The 15,081-nt window shown below is 44.2% G+C and overlaps 1 protein-coding gene across 2 annotated transcripts in view; it reads right to left on the minus strand.

Annotated features, from left to right (window-relative positions):
• LOC309475986 (cell adhesion molecule CEACAM3-like) overlaps positions 1 to 15,081 on the minus strand; it is a 78,645-nt gene that overhangs the window by 793 nt on the left and 62,771 nt on the right. Inside the window, exons 11-13 of one of the 2 annotated variants that reach the window (XM_082139041.1) lie at positions 6,703 to 6,786; positions 6,209 to 6,248; positions 5,908 to 6,029 (exon numbers count right to left, since the gene is read on the minus strand). In XM_082139041.1, the coding sequence (XP_081995167.1) occupies positions 6,757 to 6,786 (30 nt within the window). In that variant the 3' untranslated portion in view covers positions 5,908 to 6,029; positions 6,209 to 6,248; positions 6,703 to 6,756. Of the gene's footprint in view, positions 1 to 5,907; positions 6,030 to 6,208; positions 6,787 to 15,081 lie in introns of both variants that reach the window. The other variant, XM_082139040.1, reaches the window with a different exon arrangement.

Consider the following 15,081-nt stretch of genomic DNA (forward strand, 5'->3'; position numbering starts at 1 on the left):
ATAATCACTCATTACCTATACATTGAAGCAGCAGTGGATTACAATCCACCCCTTTCATTAGACATAAAATCATTAAAAAACCTCCTGATGATTACCGGTCTTGAGACTCTGCAGTACAAGACAGAGTCGCTGCAAATTAAAGTTTTGTTTAACTTAGTGCATTCTATCCATTCTAATGCCATCAAAATGGCAAACAGCTCAACAGCATATACACTTAACATGATCTGATGTTCTCCTGCTCATCTCACTCTTCTGGCTGGGAACTACAACTGCAGCACCTGTAACTCCTGTTATCGGGTCTTTAGATCCATCTATAAAAACTTAATGGAAAATGAATGTATTTTTGGTTCACATGTCTATAAAATTCACTCACCACATCAACTTGATTGTTTACTACTTTGTTTACTTTTAAGTGTCAAACTTCCACATAGGGATACTGGGCCATACCACAGTTTTACAAAACTCCCAAGTCACGTGCTGCACCATCTCCTGTCCAACCAAAACTAAAGAAATGTCCCTTTCCCTTTTCCCAATTGTCTTGTAACACTCTTTTGGTTGGGTGACTACCTATTTGTACCCTCAAACTAATCCAGTGATTTACAAGCAGCTGCTTCCATCTTAGGCTCAAAGGCATTTCTCCTGCCTCTACCTGCAATGAGCACACTGGTGATGCAAAATAGAGCTTGAGCGATCAAATGGAATTCTTCTTCTTCTTGCTTTTTTACGGCGGATCGCAGACAGATATGTGCATTACCGCCACCTATCTAGGAAATGGACCATTGACACAACTATAACCTCTATTTACCCGCACAGAGGCTTCATAGAGTTTCATCCGGCGCTGCGTGTTCAGCTCCTCCGTCTACTCTCAGCCCCCATGACAGGTAGAAGAAGAAAAAAAAAATAAAAAAAAATAAAACCCCTAATTTAAATGCGCTTATTTAACCCAGTATTTCCCAAATATTCTACCATTAGATTTATTATACTCCTATCTGACTTTAATACATTTTGAATAGTGAACTTAACTCCTATATTATTTAATTCCTCCTTCAACTCTTTCCTTTCAACATTATATCTCCTACAGTGCATTACTACATGCTCAACTGTTTCACTAACTTCACATGCCTCACATAAACCTGTTGGACTCTTACCTATTAAATGCAATGTACTATTCAATCTTGTATGTCCCAATCTTAATCTTGTAATCATATTCTCCTCATACCTACACCTACCTGATACTCTTCCTTTACCCACTATTGGCTCTATTTGATGCATATGTCTACCTTTTATTTCATTATCCCAATATTGCTGCCATATTTTCAGAATATTTTTTTTAATAATTGACTTAATTTCTGATCTACTAAATAAAATCGGTATATCTACTATATCTCGTTCTATTGCCTTTTTTGCTAATGCATCAGCCTCCTCATTACCTCTCAGCCCAATATGTGCTGGAACCCACAAAAACTGTACTTCTAAACTAGCTTGTTTGATTGAATATAATTCTTGAATTATCTCTATTACCATATCCTGTCTTGTTTCTGACTTCATCTCCTTCAAACTTATTAGAGCTGAACTACAATCTGAACATACTACTGCCTTGGATATTTTAACTTCCCTAATCCACCTTATTGCCATAATTATTGCAAACATCTCTCCAGTATACACCGATAAACAATCTGATATCCTTTTATTCTTATACACTTTAACCTTTGGAATAATGAATGCAGAACCCACATGATCAGTTTTTGGATCTTTTGATGCATCTGTAAAAATGTGCATATATTCCCCATATCTTGACCCAATATACTCCCTTACATTATATACTTCTGTTTCATATGAACCTTCCTTTTGTCTTTTTTCTAATAAACTTAAATCTACTTCTGGTTGGGGCCAAATGGAATTCAAGCGTAGTTCAGGTAGACCACTGATCGCTAAACAATATCAGCTGACGCTCAGCTGATTTGTTACTCCACCTACTCCAATCAACTATAGTATTTAAGCTCGTTCAACAAATTATCCACAGTCTGTTGCACAGACATTTACACCCACCTCCACCTCTTCACCTCCTAGTATCTTCATAATAGAGCAGTGGATTCTGTGTAGAACCTCTATGTACGTAATCATTGTATCTTCGTCTGTAAACATATGCTAAGAAACATTTGGTTATTAAAATGCTTGGGGGATTTGTGTCTCAAGGATGTTTCTCAAGCCCAAATCCAAAGATTGTCAATACATTTAATCCTCAAAGTGGTCCTGACTGAAATGGTTGTATACAAGGTGTGCAAATAAGGTGTTAGTGGTTTAGTGTGTGGTTACGTGGGTGTCACTGGTGGTTGTTTACTGGTCAGAAGAGCTGACCTTGAGATAGGTTTCACAGACACAGAGTCATGATCGACGAAAAACATATAGGCTGCGTCTGAGAACTGATAAATGCTGCCTTCGGAGGACGCATTTCAAGGCACGTCAGAATCCAATGTTAGTTTCACTTTCAGTCTGAGAGACCTTCATTTGACTGATTTTTGAAGGCAGCATAGATGTATCCTTCACTGCCTCTCATATCCCACAATCCTGTGCTTTCCATTCTGTGACAGTTGAGCAAGAAAAAATTTGAAAGTTGTGGCTGGTCGTCAGTTTGTGTGTAAATGTACATTTTTGATCAACGTTAACTTTTCCAATTATGATTTCTAGCAAGAAATGACTATTGTAGTCATTAAATATTATCTTAGTTTTCTCCAAAGCTCGCTTTATTTTTCTGATCATTAAACCGTTACGCTGCCTCAGAAGTCTTTCTGAAATCAGTTTTGTGAGGTGCCTTTGTGTGCAGACGCTGCCTGCAAAGTCATTGCCTGATAAGCAAGCGAGGCAACAAGTCACTGCCTAAGTTTTCGGACGCAGCCGAAGTCTAATCAAGTGGGCAATTCAATTTGCGTAGAAGTTTGAACCAGACCTTGACGAGTCATACAAGTAATATGAAAAATATATATAACAGGTTACCATTTGTGGTTACCATGGCTATTATAATCATGTTTTTTGTTTTATTTCTTGTCAAAACCATGGTTAATTTTCGTAAGGGTTCTGACGGAGGTTTTTCCACAAGTTTTTAGCTGCTTTATTTTCACTCTCGAAGCTTTAAATATTTTACCGGAACAGTCAGGGGAAACCATCATGCTGAGTTCAGAACTGCATACTACTCGTACTACTTTTACTATCTTTCTATGACAGAAATAGTAAGAGTAGTATGTGGTTATGAATTGCTTTATGAGGCTTCAATTCCCCATCCCTACCTTACACTATAGCCTGGAAATCCAGACCCAAATCTGAAAGATTAAGGGTCTGGCATCGACTAATGAAATCGCCCAGCTCAAGGGGCGGCACCAAGCATGCATTTGAAAATCTCACTGCACTCAATTGGATAACACTACGACCAATCACAACAAGCCCCATATGCTAGCTACCAGTGGAGCTAACTGGTAGATTAGACTCTTGCCGTATCCGGTCGGCAAAACAGCAAAAACGGCCTTCTTGCAAAGGAAGGATTTGAGCACCGTCTTCTGTTCCTCTTTTAGATAGAAGGCCAAGTCTAACTCGTTCATTGTAGCGGCCAAAGCCGTTTCAAACAACTGGTGTTCATCCATAGGCATCTTGCAATGTTTACTAATGACTTTGATGTCACAGCGCTGTCGTCATCTGTTTAGCTCGCCTCTGGCCCGCCTATATCAGATAACCCGATGTGATTGGTGCAGCTCGGATACAAGGGCATATTTAATGAGCATCATTACTCGATGCTACAGTAACTCGCTGAGCAAATTCAATTTGAGCTCTCGCGAGAACTCTGGATTTACAGGGTACTTACACTAGAGAATTCACTTCACTTTTAGTACTGCCCTCTATTGGCCCAAGCACCCAACTCATTACAGTTCTCACACTACTTGATAATAAAACCTATTAATAAACGTGCACAGTGACACATGACCCTCTTTGTTGATAACCATACTACCGCAACACTAAGCTGTCACTGTGCTTTCTTGAATGTATTTAATATCCCCACATCATGTGTGTTTATACCCGATGCTTCTGTATTGTTAACAAAGCCTGGATTGTCATAAACAATCAACTGATTTTAATGAGAAAACATTTCCTATTGACTCGTGTTATATCCTTAGTCTCCCTGCACATTCTTACATTGCAATTTCCCATAAGGGCAGTACTGAATGTAGCAATAGAAGCAAGAAATCTATAGCTCTTTTTGCTGAATTTTGTACCAAACTTACATACTCCCAGTTTTAGAAATAGAGATAGAGAGAGTTGCTTTAATATGGGGTCGCCTTCAAGGTGTAAAAGATATACAATTCTGTATTCTTTACTAGAGCGCCATCTAGTGTCCTAACCAGGAATTCACCTTCTCTTGGTTAGTCTTCACCCTTTTTACAGTCCAGGCAATGTGATAACGACATTTTCAAATTGATCCACTTGGGAATGCTTTTTCAAAAAGCTCAGTATTAACAGTAATCACAGGACAAAAACACCATCTCAGTGTGGACGGAAGGCCAAAACGGAGAGAAAAAGATCTGTTTCCAACGAAAACGTATTAGTGTGGACATGGCCTAAGCCTCAATTCTTTGTTCAGTGTTGTTTGCGTTTTAGGAGGTTGTTTTGCTAAACTAATTCCAGTGAACTCCTGTGTGTTCATTGTTTGGATTAATTATTAAATACTGTATTTGTTTGCTACTAGTTTTCTGCAACCCATTGTGACAGAACAATGGGAAAAGACTTCTAATTGTTCAAATTTCTCTTTCATTCTCAGGTTTATCCTGCTTGATGTGGTTTATGAGATCTGTTACCGGAGTAACGTATTCAAAAAGCTGTACATGTAAAAAAACTAAACAAAAAACTGTAAAGTTGAGCCTATATAACATCTATTTTCTTAAATTAACTTGATGTTTGTTTGCAATTATTTTTGAGTTTATCAGAAATAACTGAACGTTTGACATTCACACAAGCTGTTCAAATGAATCCTTAGCCATATAAACACATGAGTCAAATCGACTGTTATTTTAAAAGTTTTTTTTTTATGTCATGTATGATGTATTTATAGTGGATGAGGCCAAAACCAAAGTTATTTTAAAACAATGACGCATGTTTAGTCATGTGACACATATTGAACCTTTGTTTATACCGGTGTTGTGCCTGTTATGTGCAATTCACTTTCTCACTGTTGCTAAATATACGTTACTTTGCACACTCTTCATATCACAATCCTGCAAATATGGTAGAAACTGTGCTCACAAATGCTGTCCTATGGCAAAATAATGCGGCATATAATGGTGACTAAGATCGACATGGACACATCAGTGAATGGTGAGATATTTTACTAAATAAAATTATTCTATCAGAAGAATAGCATGAGAACTGTATGTTCCGTCTGTGAGGCTTAGGCCATGTCCACACTAATACGTTTTCGTTGGAAACAGATCTTTTTCTCTCCGTTTTGGCCTTCCGTCCACACTGAGATGGTGTTTTTGTCCTGTGATTACTGTTAATACTGAGCTTTTTGAAAAAGCATTATCAATGAGCTTTAATGAGGTTTCACGCGCAGTCAGGTGATTTTAGAGTTTATTGATGTTTCAGTGTGAATGAGAAACTTTTGGAAAATGTATGAAAAGGCTAGTGTGGACGGAGAGCGTTTTAAAATGAAAATACTGTTTTAAAGTGTATATCCAGATTAATGTAGACATATCCTTAAACAAACATTTAGTAATCAATGAAACAGCGAACCAAATTAACAACCAAGGTAAATAACAATGGCAGGGAACATGGGGAAACAGAAACAGAACAAAACCAAACTAAAACACAAATGAACCAACAGAACTAAACACAGATTATGTTTAAAACTGGGGTCAAACTTACTTTTTTATTCCATTATTTCCTGTTCATGTTCCTGGAATTTGGTGGTAGAGACTGGACTGAGAATGCAGATAATGCAGGTGTATGCGATCATTTCCATCACACAGTGACCATTTTTTAGAATGCTAACACATAAAAAAACAAAACACACACACACACAAAAAAACAATTACATGATGTAACAAGCACTTTGAACAAATATAACAGCCAAACATGCTTCATGAGCAGAACTGAAAGAAATAGAGATGGACAAAACAAACTATAATCTATAATGGACAAATAAAGTAAAGTTGTGAATCTTTACCTCGAACGCCCCACAGGTCTCCATCTTCCTTTTGCAAGAACTTGGACATAAACAAAACTGATCAACATCTCAAATGCTTAAAGGCAGAATATTACAATTTACAAAATGCATGTTAAAACAAAATACAAAGAAGAACAATTCATTTTTGCACATTTCCACAGTGAAGGCATTTAGTAAAGTAAACATCTGACATCTTTTTTTAAAGTAATATTCATGTTGTATCAATAAACACACTTTTATAAAATGTGAAACAAACAAACAAACCAAAACCCAAAGCATGAGTGTGGACAGGAAACTGTTTCATTTCTCAAGGATTCCTGTTGAAAATACCACTTCAGGCCCCATTTACACCTGCTATTAAGATGTGTTGTTCATTCGGATCACAAGTGGACAACATTAAATACAGGTGTAAAGGGGGTGTAAAACGTTCTGAGCTTGTCCACTTTCAACCACTTCCAAAAGGTATTTGAAAACACATCTGACCGGATTGCTACCGTTACAAACTGGAGAACCTATTATCAGCAGGGATCAGTGGCATCTCTTTCTGATTAGGGAATTGAGACTTCCAAACGATAACTCTGAAAAAACAACAACACACATTTACAGAAGGTTAAAACAAATGTTTTTACCTCTGATGAGTGATTTCTGAATGCAGAAATACATGCTGAACACTTAGATCGTTTACTCAAATATGAAAATTCTGTCATCATTTACTCAACCTCAAGTTGTTCCAACCCGGTATGAATTTCTTTCTTCTGTTGAACACAAAAGATATTTGAAGAGCGTTGGTAACCAGACAGGAGCCACTGACTTCCATAGTAGGAACAAAATACAATGAAAGTCAATGGCTACAGCCAGTTGTGTGGTTACCAACATTCTCTAATATATTATTTTGTTCAAAAGAAGAAATTCACACAGGTTTGGAACAACTTGAGGGAGAGTAATTTTCATATGTGGGTTAACTATCCCTTAAAGCCTCGTTCAGACTGTCAGTCCAAATCAGATTTTTGTCCATATGAGATTGAAATCTGATCATATTTAAAAGTGTGAAAGGCAAAAAAATAAAAAAAAATAAAAAAAATAATAATAATTCACATGAAATATGATTTCTACAAATCCATTTCGGGCTACATAGGCAACGTTCACACTGTGGTTTGCAATAGAGATGTTGACGTATTTACATGACAATGTGTAGCCATTGTGCTGGACTACTGTGTCTTCTGAGGCAGCGGCAGAAAGTTTCCTAAAACAGCGTCTGACATTTACATTTTATGTAGGCTATTGTGAGAAAGTCACATAAACCACGCAAAATCTATTAGAGCAGTCAGACTGAAACGGATTTCCAGAAATATGATTTGAATGGGATTCAATCAAATTTGAATGGGATTTCATGTGATTTTTGTGTGTGTGTTGTTTATCGGATTTTAATCGGATGTGCACAAAAATCAGATTTGGACTAACAGTCTGAAATCCTATTCAAATTACATTTCTGAAAATCTGTTTCAGTCTGACTGCTCTGATCGGATTTCGCGTGGTTTATGTCACTTTCGCACACCACATAAAGCGTAAACATGTCAGACTTTGTTTTAGAAAACATGCTGGAAGTCGCTGCTGAAACAAAGTTTTCCGGACGAGCAGAAAATGACAATATAATAGAGACATGCGCTGCGTCTGAAATCCAATACTTCTCTAGTATGCGAAAAACAGGAGGCTACGCCAACATAGCAGTATGTCTGTTACGTTATGCCTGGTTCAGATTACAAGATTTTTGTGTCTGTTACGATAGTCACGGTGTCAGATTACACGATATTGACTCCTAAAAATCTTGTCATGTCGTGGACAAGAAATATGTCAGACTACACGTTGCTTTCCGACCAGTCATCGCGAGCCGTCTCACACACACATTCACTCGCACATACACGCACTCATTCACATACATATACACACTGACACTCACTGTTGCTCACTCACTCACTCGCGCACATATAGAAGTAAAATAATGTCAAATGTTTTTGAAATAAAAAGCCTGTTGAATTGCACTACTTGGGAAAAAAAAAATAGGCATTGCATTGCAACCATGCTTGCATTTTAATGCATTGTATTTTTACGGCTTGCATTTTTATGGGCTGAAATTCAACATGGTTGAATATTTAATCTGAATATTTCAATTAAAAACATTTCAAACACCTTTTCATTATTAAAAATTCAATAATCCATATTCACCTTTCATATTTCACTTCCAAAATATTCAAACTGTATAAAAATACAACCAATAATATTCAACAGGCAATTTTCGGTCCATTTTATTTCGCTTTGCAAATTCGCTTCCACAAATTCAGTGGTTCAAATTCGACAGTAAATTCAACATTGACGTCCAGGAACTGCAGGAAAAGCAGTAGATTGCCGAGCATACTCTCCATCTGCGGTTAGTCGACCTCACCAGCAGGGGGTGCAAAAGCGCGTGTTGTTGACGAAGACATTCATTCATAAAATGAAAATGATTATCTGTGTCAGTATATGCGGAAAAGATGATAAACACACAAAAGCTGTGTTTATGTTTCATTCAATAACTTCATTGTTACTTTCCCTGTAGCCTACATGTCATCAGCTTTCTCTACCATGAACGGGATTATAATTGGTTTCCCTCAATACCTCATACTCAAGGATTCCCCTTCCGTCGGGACAAACGCTAGCTTAATGGACTAATACAGTGATATGAAAGACCAATCTTGCACCTTATTAGGGAAGTAGGCTGTAGGCTAGGCTACTATATAGGCTACAGGCAAGCAGATGGACTCAGAATATGAACTTAACGCGCAAAGTTTCATGCTGAGCGTTTCGTGATATACTGGCATAAAACACTTGATCAATTAATACTAACACTTTCTCTTCTATTCTATTCTATTTTCTCTCTCTCTCTCTCTCTCTCTCTCTCTCTCTCTCTCTCTATATATATATATATATATATATATATATATATATATATATATATGCCCAGCGGGTCCCGGAACTTTCCCCCAGCCGCCAAAGCTCGCCGGTTCGCCCGCTTGCTTCACCGGCTTCGTCAGCCTCTCTTCCTGACGGACAGCGGCCGCTGTCTGCCGCCGCTTCCGTTGACATCGCTGACGAGGAAGCCCTGCTGGGAGAGGATGATTCCTGCTCTATCCTGGCGTCAGGCAGTGAGGATTGGGCGGGCTCTGAGGACCCCGCGCCCCCTGCCCACACACCGTCAGGCAAGAGAGCGTCCATCGAGACGGAGCTCATGCGAGTACTCGCACAGGCCGCGGCGAGCCTCGGCCTCGAGTGGTCTTCGCCCGAGCAGCCCGCTCACAACCGGCTGGATGGCTTTTTCCTGCCTGGGGAGCGCGCTTCGCCTGCGTCCAGACCAGCGCCCTTTCTTCCTGAGCTACACGAAGAAGTCGCTAAGTCATGGAACGCCCCCTATTCAGCTAGAGTGCGTCCTGCTGTCTCTTTGGCATTCTCTGCAATTGACGATGCCAAGAACAGGGGATACCTTTCGCTGCCGCCGGTCGAAGAGGCGATAGCGGCCCACTTATGTCCGCCCTCCGCTGGACGGCGTGCTAAGCTGGCCCTACCCTCTAAAGCTTGCCGCACGACGTCAAGCCTGCTCCGCCGCGCTTTCGCCGCCGCCGGGCAAGCTGCATCAGCGCTGCACACCATGGCCACGTTACAGATCTTCCAGGCCGATCTCCTCCGTAAGCTGGACGAGGAAGGACCTAACGCGATCTGCGTGCCGGACTTAAGGAGTGCCACGGACCTCGCTCTCCGTGCTACTAAGTCTGCAGCGCAGGCCATTGGACGGAATATGGCCTCTCTCACTGTGACCGAGAGACACCTCTGGCTGACGCTCTCGGAAATGGCCGAGTCCGAGCGCACCGCGTTCCTCGACGCCCCGCTTTCCACCACGGGCCTCTTTGGATCCTCCGTCAAGGATTTTGCGGAGAGATTCGCAGAGGTACAGAAAGCGTCACAGGCTATGAAGCACTTCCTCCCGAAGCGCTCCAGCTCTGCAGCAGGCCGTGCGAAACCGTCTGCACAGAGCTCACAGCCCCAGCCACCGTCCACTGCCGCCACTTCGCAGCGCCGCCAGGCCCGAAGCGCGAGACCGCGCTCCCGCTCATCCGGTCGCCGCCCCGCCATGCGTGGTCCGCGACCTAGGATTGCGGTAAAGCCCGAGGCCCCGAAGTCGTCCTAGCACGCCTAGGAAAACGACGGTGTTCCAGTCCCGCTGTGGCCGGACTCACACCAAAGCTATTCGCTCGTCCAGTTCCAGCAAATGTGACTGTTCCAGTGTTTTCTGCAGCCAACAAGCCGGTTCTGTCACCCACTTGCCTACACACAAATGCCGTTTTCACGGCTACCCAGATAAATCCCCAAAAGAGTGTATTTTCTGGTGTCCCGGCCACGGCCGATGGTGTCTCATGTGTAGTAAGAATGCCCACTGTCCAGTGCCCATCCCTACACACAAGCACAGCCTGTCACACAGGGCTCGCGCACATAAAACCGACTCAGATCGGTTGCGCTTCAAACATGGTGAATGTGCCCACTACCCAGTGCCCACTAACGCCACGTTATGCATGTCTCACGGTTTCTGTAAAAACGAAACCAGCGTGGATTCGCTTCACTCAAGCGAACAATGCTTTCGGTGTGATAAGTGTGCCCGCGCCCACATCCACACATAGACATGACAGTTCCTACGGGAACCGCCCAGCCCTCCCCCTCGCGGCTGACCGCCGCAGAGGAGTCGAGCGCGGGCAATCTGCCCGCTGTTATCAGCGCGCCCCATGCCTCAAATGTCACGAGCACGACGCTTGTGTTGCAGCACGCCGAAGCTTCTCCATCGCTAAGCGAGCGTATTCAACCCCTAGCTATTCATGCAGACGCATGGGCAAAGCTGCCCGGGGTTTCGAAGTGGGTGCTGGACATTATAAAAAGAGGCTATTCGCTACAGTTTCGCCGGCGCCCTCGCCGCTATGCGGCGCGCGTCGAGACCACGGTAAAAGCAGAAGTAGCACATTTACTTCGAGCCGAAGTGGCGAAACTATTGAACAAAGGGGCCATAGAGCCTCTCTCTCAAGTTCAGAGCGAAGGAGGGCTATACAGCAGATACTTCCTGGTACCGAAAAAAGACAGGGGGTCTCAGACCCATACTAGATCTAAGACAACTGAACAGAGTGCTTGTGAAGCGACGGTTCAGGATGCTCACGACCAGACAAATCCTCGCGCAGGTTCGCCAAGGAGATTGGTTTGTGTCAATAGATCTGAAAGACGCGTATTTTCAAATACAGATAGCGTCACGTCACAGGCGATATTTGAGATTCGCCTTCGAGGGCCAGGCATATCAGTACACAGTCCTGCCGTTCGGCTTATCCCTGGCACCCCGTACATTTACGAAGTGCATGGATGCGGCGCTCGCACCCCTCAGAATAAGAGGCGTGCGAGTACTGAACTATTTGGACGATTGGCTGATTCTAGCGCAATCGCGCTCAGTGCTCATAGAACACACGACTGTTTTACTCGATCACCTCGAGAATTTGGGTCTCAGTGTCAATTGGGCGAAGAGCTCTCTGTCACCCAGTCAGAAGATATCTTTCCTGGGCACAGAGTTGGACTCGCTGTCCATGATAGCGCGACTATTGCCACAGCGCGCGGTCGACATTCAACGCACAGCGAACTCGTTCCGCTGCGGCGCGTCTGTCCTGCTCAAGAGATTTCAGAAGATGCTGGGTCTCATGGCCGCAGCATCATCAGTACTCCAGCTGGGCCTGCTCCGCATGCGCCCGCTGCAGTTTTGGCTGAAAGCGCGAGTCCCACGCCAAGCGTGGGCATCCGGTTTGATTCGCCTCAAGGTCAATCAGAAGTGCGTCACAGCTCTGAAACCTTGGAGAGCAAACGACTGGTACCAGTCAGGTGTAAGCCTGGGGACTTCCTCAAGGGTGAAAGTGGTGTCCACGGACGCGTCCACCTCGGGATGGGGAGCGCTGTTCGAGGGCAGACCGTTCTTCGGCCAGTGGTCGGAACGGGAGAGGCTCCTGCACATAAACTGCCTCGAAATGCTGGCAGTAGACAACGCGCAGACGCGTTTTTGTCCCCAAATAAAAGGACGCCACGTCCTGGTCCGCTCGGACAACGTGTCTGTGGTGTCCTACATAAATCGCCAGGGCGGCCTCAGGTCCAGGAACCTGTACAGGCTAGCAGAACGCCTCCTGGTATGGGCTCAGCGCAACCTGCGCTCGCTCAGAGCAGCGCACATGCCTGGGATCCTGAATATAGGACCAGACAGACTGTCCAGGAACAATGTTCCGGCAGGCGAATGGTCTTTACACCCACAGACAGTCCAACTGCTGTGGAAGAAATTCGGCAGAGCGGAAGTAGACCTGTTCGCGTCTCAAGAAAACGCTCACTGTCCGGAATTTTTCTCCAAGAGCAGGGACGCGCTGGCTCATGTGTGGCCCCGCCGCCCGCTTTATGCTTTTCCCCCCGTCTCTCTCCTGCCTCAGGTGATAGAACGGATCAGGGAAGAAGGATGCTCAGTACTGCTGGTGGCACCGTTCTGGGAAAACCAACCTTGGTTCCCAGTCGTGATGCAGTTAGCAAGCACTGTCCCGTGGCCAGTACCAGTGAGGAGAGACCTCCTCTCTCAGGCCCACGGCTCAATCTGGCATCCTCACCCGGAATTGTGGTCCCTTCATGTCTGGGCCATCAACGGGTACATGTTGGACTCCCTAAAGGAGTATTAAACACGATCACGCAGGCTAGAGCTCCGTCTACGAGACGGCTCTACTCCTCGAAATGGTCAGTGTTTTCGGGCTGGTGCACAGCCCGTGGCGTGTCACCCACAGACTGTGGAGTGACGGAGGTGCTTTCCTTCCTACAAGAGCTGTTGGATAAGGGCAGGGCCCCTTCCACGCTCAAAGTTTATGTGGCGGCTATAGCAGCGTTCTCAGGAACAACGCTTGGTCAGTCAATAGGAAGGAACGAGTTGGTCATCCGCTTCCTTAGAGGAGCTAAGAGACTGAATCCTCCCAGACCCCCCTCAGTCCCCGTATGGGACCTTTCTACGGTTCTGGAAGCCATGAAAGGTGCACCATTCGAGTCTTTACAGTCAATTGATCTGAAACATCTGTCTTTCAAGACTGTGTTTCTGCTGGCTCTCGCTTCAGTGAAGCGCATAGGGGACTTACACGCGCTCTCTGTGAGCGCGACGTGCATGGAATTTGGGCCTAATGACTCAAAAGTTATACTCAAACCTAAGCACGGTTATGTTCCAAAATCCCTCAACACACCGTTTAGGGTGCAGGTTATCTCCCTGTCAGCCCTACCGGTCCCTGATGAGGAAAGGGAGTTTCCGGGCCTCCTTTGCCCGGTCAGGGCATTACGAGCTTATGTGTCTCGCTCGTCTGTCTTCAGACAGACGGAGCAGCTCTTTGTTTCGTTTAGCGGGCGTTCTAAGGGACTAGCCGCGTCGAAACAGAGCCTATCCAGATGGATAGTTGACGCTATAGCGCTGGCATATGCCTCCAAGGGCATGCAGTGCCCGCTGGGTGTCAGAGCGCACTCCACGAGAGGCGTGGCCTCTTCGTGGGCCTGGTCAAGTGGGATTGCCTTGCAAGATATTTGTATGGCGGCAGGCTGGGCCTCCCCGTCTACATTTATAAGGTTCTACAACCTAGAGGTTCCCGCCCTGCAGGCCAGGCTGCTGTCGGTCTAAGTTAACCAGTATTATCTGACTTGATGCTATCAACTCAGAATGCTGCGTCTGCTGAGCACAGCTCAATGATCGACAGTGGAAAGCAGTAGCACGAGACGTGCCTGGGCAAACTGTGTAAGACCCACATTTTCCCATCAGTTCAGGCCGTACCCCGCCCTGTCTGTATGATGAAATTCGCGTCTAAGCGACGCTACCATATGTGGAAGAGCGCGGCTTTGCCCCTCCCTCTTCCCGGACTCCCTGTGAGTTCCCTGGGTGATTGTGCACTATATGAACCCCGGGCTTTTCGCCCTTGGGTCTTTGGTGTCAGATCTCAGCATGCACGGCGTTTTGCATTGGGTCCCCTAGCGTAAGATATCTTACGCAGTACGAGAGACCTCTCGTAAGAGAACGTACTCGGTTACTAACGTAACCTCGGTTCTCTCTAGAAGAGGGAACGAGTACTGCGTATCTTGCCGTGCATGCACACGCTCTGGTTGCTTCGATGATGAAAAACCAGATAATAGCTGCCTGCGAGCGGTATTTATAGGCCTAGACCACGCCCGTTTCGGCGGGACGTGACGCAGCGGGCGCGAAGCACCCTGATTGGGTCTGGCGTCACGCCAGGCCTCGCTCGATAGGCTGCTGCAGTTGCCGCAGAGCAGCCAATAGGCGCGCGAGCTGTCTCGCCTATGTCTGCATGCTGCCGCAACGCGTTTTGCATTATTAAAAATTAAGGATAATTTTTGGCTTCAATATCTCGCGGAAAAGGATTTTCCCCTAGCGTAAGATATCTTACGCAGTACTCGTTCCCTCTTCTAGAGAGAACCGAGGTTACGTTAGTAACCGAGTACGTTTTCCTGAATTGCTAAAATACATTTCTTGGAACCATCACCCACTTTCTCAAAACCTTAAACACAAAACCAAATCTTCAAACTACATTCAGAGAACATCTGACACTTGTCAAAATAAAGAAATTTACTCAAAACCATTTTTTCTGTGCTCAAAATCAAACAATGCTTTCAGATCATACACACAGCTCAATATCATAAACACTACAGAGCATTCATTAGATCATTCAGTCCAAATATATAAATCTAATATGAAAACCTTCTGGATCAAAAAGTAAAAAAATTAAATAATAGACTACATTTATTTTGAG

The sequence above is a fragment of the Leuciscus leuciscus genome (genome assembly GCF_965113295.1).
Source record: "Leuciscus leuciscus genome assembly, chromosome: 15".
Classification (NCBI taxonomy): Eukaryota; Metazoa; Chordata; class Actinopteri; order Cypriniformes; family Leuciscidae; genus Leuciscus; species Leuciscus leuciscus.